This window comes from Mesitornis unicolor, unplaced genomic scaffold (genome assembly GCF_000695765.1).
Source record: "Mesitornis unicolor isolate BGI_N332 unplaced genomic scaffold, ASM69576v1 scaffold27146, whole genome shotgun sequence".
NCBI lineage: Eukaryota > Metazoa > Chordata > Aves > Mesitornithiformes > Mesitornithidae > Mesitornis > Mesitornis unicolor.
The window spans coordinates 75432-83131 of NW_010189306.1; the positions used below are offsets into that span (position 1 = coordinate 75432).

The 7700-nt window shown below is 50.1% G+C and overlaps 1 protein-coding gene across 1 annotated transcript in view; it reads left to right on the top strand.

Moving 5' to 3' along the window:
* Positions 1-273: 273 nt before the first annotated feature.
* LOC104541874 (sodium- and chloride-dependent glycine transporter 2-like) overlaps positions 274-7700 on the top strand; it is a gene marked incomplete at its 3' end in the record, with an annotated part of 12197 nt that continues 4770 nt past the window's right edge. Inside the window, exons 1-6 of the mRNA XM_010186027.1 lie at positions 274-535; positions 2943-3123; positions 3960-4074; positions 4153-4680; positions 5911-6049; positions 7333-7464. Coding sequence (XP_010184329.1) covers positions 274-535; positions 2943-3123; positions 3960-4074; positions 4153-4680; positions 5911-6049; positions 7333-7464 — 1357 coding nt within the window. The remainder of the gene's footprint in view (positions 536-2942; positions 3124-3959; positions 4075-4152; positions 4681-5910; positions 6050-7332; positions 7465-7700) is intronic.

The following is a 7700-nucleotide window of genomic DNA, read 5'->3' on the forward strand; positions in this document are numbered from 1 at the left end:
CCCATAAACACCCCTCTGAGGAAGGGAGAAGGGGGGCGTGTATTTGGTATGAGCTGCAGCCGCGTCCTTTTCCTTAACCCCTGCGGTACGTGCTCGGGGCTGAGGGGGCGGCTCGCCCTGGGAAGGGACGATGAGAAGCCAAGAGGGAGCTCAGAAAACTGATTTTCATTAACTTACTGGCAGTTAACTGGGACGTTAAAACCCCACGTTGGAAGGATTTGGTTTGGTTTTGAAAGGAGACATCACTCCAAACTAGCAGTTTCGAGCAAGGGCATGCGTCTATACCTGTCACTGTGTGTGAGGGGAGAAGGGCAGGACCTGCTCGTCTTTACAGTCTCGGCAGCTGGCGCCGAGGTGTTGGGTAAAGGGAAGACGTCTGAATTCGAGCCGTGTTGCTCTGCGGGTTTCCCTCTTGTCCAAACACGGGTCCTTGGCTCCGGTCCTCAGCAGGGGAGAGCAGCCTCCTGCTGTGCCCCTCCGAGAGCGCCCTTGCCCGGGGTGCGGGGGAAGATGGGTGCTCTTGCCTTTGCTGCAAGTAAAGGAGATCGATTCCTCTTTTCCAGGGGTGAAACTTCGATTTCACGTTTCAGTGCTGATGGAGAAAGCAAACATATCGCTTAAAAAAGAACGTGAAGTATGAATTCTGTCAATTTTCTGAAACAAACAAACAAACAAAACCCCAAAACTAAAAAACAAACACAAACAAAATAAGTCAACTCTGTGAATCTAGAAGAGGTTTGAGGATCTTCGCCACCAAAATACTTCTTGGACTGCTGTCTTGTCGCTTTTAATTTGGTCCGTGCCTTTAGAGGCATTAATGTAGCCTGAAGGGCAGCATCACTGAGCTAACGACCCTGCTCCCTTCCCTGGCTCTGGTGGTTCTGCGGCTGGAGGCTGCGTTGGGAAGGAAACACTGCAAAATACCACCGATTTCTTCCTCTCCCTAGCTAGCTAGAAACTAGCTTCTATGTGTCCCTCTCGATTTCTGAGTAGACCGGGGGGAGAGTATATTGTAGAAGAGAGGCAGAAGAGTGTGCTTGAAGAGAGGAACGTACAACAGTCTACATACACACTGTGTTGAAAGTGAGTATGTGTGAAAATACCTGTGTGTGTGTATTACAATTACATACCTGTAGCACAGGCAGGCCCCAATGCTTGTGTATGTTCTAAGCAATAGCACAATAAATTAACTGTGTTATTATTAACTGTGTAATTAGCTGTGTTATAAACATGTTCTGAAGCTCTGCTGTAGGGCGAAAGCATTTTTCATTTGGGAGCCGGGGTGGTCTTTTCTGCAAAAAAATAAAAAAAAAAGATTTTAAATGTTCTGCTTTGCTAGCCCAAATCTCCTTGGCTTTCGCAGTGCTTTTAATAATACTTGGAGGTGAATTTCTGCTTACATCCGCAATGACCAGGTGTAACGTGAAGGCATTGGACTGAATTGTGACGGGGACGGGCAGCCTCTGCAGCTCCACCTGCACGCCGAGCCGCAGCCTGGCGCAGTGGAACAAAGCTCTTCAAGCCCCTGGTGTGGACCCGCAGCTCATGACGGCACCGGGCACTCAAAGCCTTGGCAGAATTGTCTAGGCTGCTGCGAATTTTTGATTTACTCTGCCTGCTGAAACAAACGTTAGCAACCCGTAAAATCAAGGGCATTCAAGAAATGCATGTGGTACTGGCGAGTTTAGCCCCCTCACCCGGATAGGCGCATACTTCACATTGCTTACCTAAAATATTAAATAGTCTCTGGACAAGCTGACGCTAGCAGAGTGTATGCAGAGGAACAGCATCTCTGACGCTGAAACAACTGGGAAGGCTGCTTAAGGAGCATCCCGATTTGCCAATAAGCTTTTTGTTTTTGTCAGCATGAACAAAGTTACCTTGTGCGCAAGAAATCTTTGAGAAAGCCTCTAAAATAGCAAAAAACACTTACGAGAGATGATTATGGGTGGGTTACTTCGTTGCAAAAAAAACAATTCTGGGTTAACATATGACTTTTAATGATGAATAATTTTCCCCCTAATTCTAAAACATAAATGCTTTGATGGGTGGGGGAAGAACGTCGACAACTTGACAGTGGTTGCTGTAATCTTTGCTCCCACTTAACTGTTTTTAAGATAGTTTTAATGAGAAAGAAGGTTGCTTTATTATGTTTATCGTTTTAATTTACTTAGGTCTGAGGGTTTCCCCCCACGAGGCAGAGTAAAAACAGATGATATAATGCTTTCTGGTACAACGAGAATAGGGACTTCGCAATTAAAATGTGCTTGTGTACTTTTAACACAGTGAACCTCTCTTTCTTTTGGTATATGGGTATGTGGATATATATATACACACACACATATATAAATACATAAATATATATATATATATATGTCTAAGCTGTTATAACGCCTGATTTAACTGAGAACTGCAGGTATGCAGAGAAAAAAAAGTGGAGAGATGAATCACACACTATAACCAGGAGGAGGGTAAAGGGGTAGAAAATGGAAGGTTTCTCCCTATTTCTCTCTTGCTTTGGGTGCAATAGTACGTGTTTCTCACATGTTCCCTCTAATTACCAGCAAGAAAGTTCTTCCGCGCTCTTGCTGGATTTGATTTAGTAATCAGCCCCCACATGAGTCACACGGAACACGCAATCCCACTGCTGCGTGAGTGACAGCTAGCCGGCACTCTGGCTTCTTGTTGTCCCTTTAAAATCAGAAACCAAGGGTAATGATTTATCAAAATCTTATTATCAAGAAAATGTCAAACGAAGGGCACCTTGCTATGCACTGACGCAAACCCAGTCTTTCCCAAGGAAGTATAGAAAGCTTTGCTGTGGACTGGGCAAAATCCAGTCTGTCAATTGCCTGTACTGCTGTTTTTACCTCCACCGAGTCAATCTGTGGCTATTTAAAGACATGGTAAGTGCTTGATTTCTCTTATTTGTTATTGAAAAGGGCTGAAGGAGGGGGGTCGTCGTTCAATTTGCGGTTGGACCCCCTCGTGCTCGCGTCAGTTCTTTCTGTCGGTATCTCCGTCGCACCTCGCAGCCAGGGAAGCGGTGTCGGAGGAGGAGCTGTCCGCGGTGCTGACGGTGCTGTCCGCGGAGACAGCGCGGGAAGCCTCCTGCAGACCACGGTAGGGTTGCTGCGGGGGAAGGGATGGCCGGGGAGACACGGTAGGACCCCGAAGTGCGCTCAGATAGTGACCGAGTTCTTACAGATCTTATCCCTGACGCTGGGAGATGGGATTAAGAGGAAGAGAAAACTTGCAACGGAAACTGTGACGGGTATTTTTGTGAAACCATCTTTGAAAAGCTAATATTAATTTGACAGAAAAGGTAGGGCTTGTCCGCGGGTTGCTTAAGGTATGAAAAGCAGATGCATTTTAAAATATAATTTTAAATTGGAAGGAAAGGGGAGGGGGTGTGTGTGTGTGTGGAGTGGGACTGTAGTCAGTAATCTGTTTAATGAATACGGGAATGCTTAAAAAAATCTTTAGAGGTGTGCGAGCCAGAAATATAAGAAAAAGAATAAGGAAAGCTAGCTGTTATTGACATTAATTCTGCTGTGGTGGTGTGGTTATTTTTGCGTTTCACTGTCTTGCTGTTGGGTTTTGAAGTGTGGCAGCCAGCACAGAAATGCTCACCAGCAGTATTTCGCTTGTTTTTTAACATCTCCGGCTGCCTACAGGGCAGCTTGTCTATTGCCTATATATTAAAACAAAAAAAAAGCTGATGTGCATTGTTGAATGACAGAAAGGAAATGGGGCGTAAAATTAAAGAATCTTTCTACACTGGTGATAGGGAAGGGAGCATCCTACAGTCGTGATGTGAAATCTAACGAGATCTGGAGGCGCAGTGCTGTAAAAACACTTATTTAAACTCGAATTGGGGTTTTGTAGGAGCTGATGCGGTTTGTTTGGTTTTTCTGAGGTTGGTTTTTTTTTGTGTACCTTACTGTTTTCTCCACCAGAATATTAACGCTGAATGAGAGGGCAATCAGGCGAGGCGAGGCACCTCGAAATTCTGCAACACTTTTGTATACAGATTTTCTAGCACATGCGTTTTGTGCACGAGGAAAGAAATTCGTAGAATCTTTGCAGTCTCAACGTGGCTTTTTGATTATTTTTTTTCTTTTGGTAAAATATGTGACGTTGTCATTTTAGGACTACACCAGTCAAAGAGATATGAGCAAGCAGGTTGTTAACAGCCCTGAAACCGCTGCTTCTGGACCCAGTGAAGGAGCGGGCGTTGTAAGAATCAGCCCCGAAAATGAGTCGCAGAATGCCCCATCGCAAGCCGCGGCCGCGACGGCCAGGCTTCCCCAATCTCTCTCTAACGACCACAAAACCCTTCCCTCCGAAGAAGCTAAACCAAATGATTTCGAGAGGACCAAAGTTGGGATCTGCAAACTCAGCAGTACCCCGGTACAAGCCAACTCCACCCTTCGGAGGGAATCTGTGGAAACCTTTCCATGCAAGCACGCCGCTGGGCCAGGGGCCGCCGGGCAAGCTGCTATCCCTCACTGCAAAATTCCCGCTTTACAAAGCACAGTCGGGGACGCCAATCTAACCCTTGGGAAGAGCACACTGGAGCAAAACAACGCCAAAGGCGCCTGGGTGACCTTGAGTCAGAGTACCGTGGTACTGGGCACAGACGGCAACACTTCCGTCCTTCCTGGCAGAGTGGAGGGGGTAAGTTGGCTCCTTACAGGGTTTCTTCCCCCTTGCCTTCAGCTCGTGGGAGTGAGACGTCTTTGTCATTTAGCATGGATTTGGGGCTGAATCTCTAAAACCAGGTTCGAATCAGTCGGGGATGAGGCTGTGCCGCGGGGAGGAAGAAGGGGAGAGGGTATAAGAAAGCGCTGTACCGCTGGTGAGTGCTAATCATATGATACGGGTATAAACGCCAGTCAATAGTTCCCAGCTAATTCCAGTGAGTTCACTGAGCCATGCCCGTCAGCAGAACCCGGTTCCGACCTGCGCTACGCGTGTCCGTACGCTGGCTACGCCCCCCCACACTCCCCCCACCCCGCAGGAAGCCAGGTACTGTCCCCTAGCACCGGGTGCAAAAGCGTGCTCTGCTCTTGATCCTCTCCCTCGGGCTCTGCCGGCAGCTCAAGCCCCCGGCAGCTGCGTGCCTCGGAGTCTGTACCCAAACACAAGGTGAAATCAATCAACCCAAACCCACAAGAGGTTAAATCATCCCAAACCCTCTTCCTGCGCCCCGAGAGGGGTCTGCGGCTGGGGGAGTGCCCCCCTGGGGCTCTCCCTGCCCTCCCGTGTATCTGGGTTTACCTTGAAAGAAAGGGAAGGGATATGTATGCTCTGTAAAAGCTGTTTTATAAACTTCGTTTGTCTGTGCCGGGGGAACGGGCTGGGCCCCTGCAGGCTTTGCTGGGGACTGGCAGTTGGTCCTTACAAGGGCACCGAGGGCTCCGCTCCCCAGAGAGAGCCGGGGGATTCGGACCCAGGCAAGCCACCTCCACACTCCCCCTCCCGAGGCCCTGTGAAGATGTCAGCATGAGCGGAAGATGCGCATTGCAGTGGCTGGAGCCTCCGGGAAGGGAGCTTTCGAGCCCTGTCCATTTCCCGCGAACCCTCCGCAGAGGAGCCAGCTTGGCGGGAGTGCCTGGGCAGAGAGGACTGACCTCCTCCAAGCCCCCGGATTGTAGTCACCGCCTCTCCTCCCTCAGGAGCAGCCAGAGAGAGGGCCATGGCTTAAAAGTCCCTCTCCTGTTTATCTGGCAGAAGAGACCCCCGGCACCGGCGGGCGGGGGCTGCAGGGGAGGGTCTCTGCCCCTGCTCCTGCTCTCTGGATCTCCCTCCGGTGACCCTATGAGCCGTAGCATCGCGAAGCTTGTTTGGAAAATAGGCTGTTTTCCGATCTCTCTCTTTTTCTTTTTTTTTCCCTCCCCTCTGTAGGAAGACGATGTAGGGGATGAAAATAAAGCCCGAGGGAACTGGTCTAGCAAGCTGGATTTCATTCTCTCCATGGTGGGTTATGCAGTGGGGCTGGGCAATGTCTGGAGGTTCCCGTACCTGGCCTTTAAGAATGGGGGAGGTATGATGGCTTTTTCCTGTCTCTCTACCTGCAGTACCGTTCGTGGCGGAGCCGGCCCCTGCCTTTTTGGCCGGGAGAAGCATGGGGGAAGTGGGGGCCGGAGGCTCTCGTTTATCTGGCAAAGCCAGACACCAAACCTCGAGCGGAGCCGAGCTTCGGAGGCTCCCCCAGCCTCTCACAGACTCAGTGAGGCCTCCTCTTGGGTGTTTCTGATGGTCAGGTCTGAAAATAGGCAAGGTCTGACAAGATTTTGTTAGAAGGTGGCGTTTTCTTTAAAGACACCTGGAATTAATTGGTTCTGGCCGGAGAGGGAGGAAAATGAAGACCGGGTAGGTCACAACTGGGGACAGAGCGGGGGCTCCTTCGCCTACTTTAAACGCAGTCAGATCTGAATCCGCAAACGCTGGGACAGGGAAAGCAGAGGGAGGAGAGGACGATGCAAAGGATTTTCGAGTCGGGAAAGTCGCACGAGGACTTACGTTATTTCAAGAAATTTGAGGAATCTCTTTTAAATCTCTCAATGATTCGATTGCCAAATAATCGTTTGAAATAGAGCGAATGCAGCTCAGTAGAACAGAGGAGAAGAAAAGCTGGAAGAGGGCTTGTGCCGTGAATAGTTTACGAGGGGAGGAGAAAGTTTATTGGCGGCGGTTCTCCTAATGAAGGCTCTCATTTAAGCTGCCAAGCGGGGGTGTTACTGCTGTAACCCACAGCAGCCGTGAGCCGCTTCCCCCTGCGCAGGGCCATCAGCGGTGGTGCTGCGAGCACCTAAACACGTTGTGTAGAGGCTGCAAAAACTATTTTATGTCAGAGAACCGGCAATTTAAAGCCAAAATCAGACTTTGCGAGAACAAAAAAATGAGCTTTTTTTTTGTCTTTACACCTAAGGACCTTTAAGTGCGAAGCGTTAAAATACACATTTAACAACCATATTGTCTGAGGCAAATGCTGAAAATGCAGAAAGCTGCTCCTCTCCGTCGGGGCTGGAGGCTCTGGGAATCGGCAACAAACAGAAAAATCGTAATAGCTGAAGGTCTTGACTAAGCTGGCCCTGGTATCATGGGCAGAAATAGACCCTTTTCGGCCCGGGGAAGGCCCGTTCCCAGCCTGCAGCCGCCATGGAGGGTGCTGGGTGAGGAGGGCATGAGGCTCTCGGCACTGGGGCCGCGGAGTGGGGCGAGTTCACCCCGGTGTGATGAATGAAGATGGCGCGACCTTTCCGCGCCACCAGTCCCCTCGCGATGATTCAGGTTGTTCTCTCTTTTCTCCCCTCACCCCCCAAGGTGCGTTTCTCATCCCCTATTTGATGATGCTGGCTCTAGCCGGGATCCCTATTTTCTTCCTGGAAGTCTCCCTGGGGCAGTTCGCTAGCCAGGGGCCCGTGTCTGTCTGGAAAGCCATTCCCGCCTTGCAAGGTGAGCGGAGCAGGAGTTGGCCCGGTTTTGGGGAGCATGACCTGCATCCCCTGTTTCGCATGGCTTAAGCGCCGCCTCCTCCCCGCTCCCCCGCCGCATGCTACGGGCTCTCTCGCTGCTCTCCTCTGCTCTCTTCGCAGCGTTAGCGCGCAACTTGCGCTGTCTTTACTGGCTGGGGTAACGTTCCTAGTGGGGATACGCCGCGTACTTGCGGCAGAGTAAGGGGCTTCGCAGCC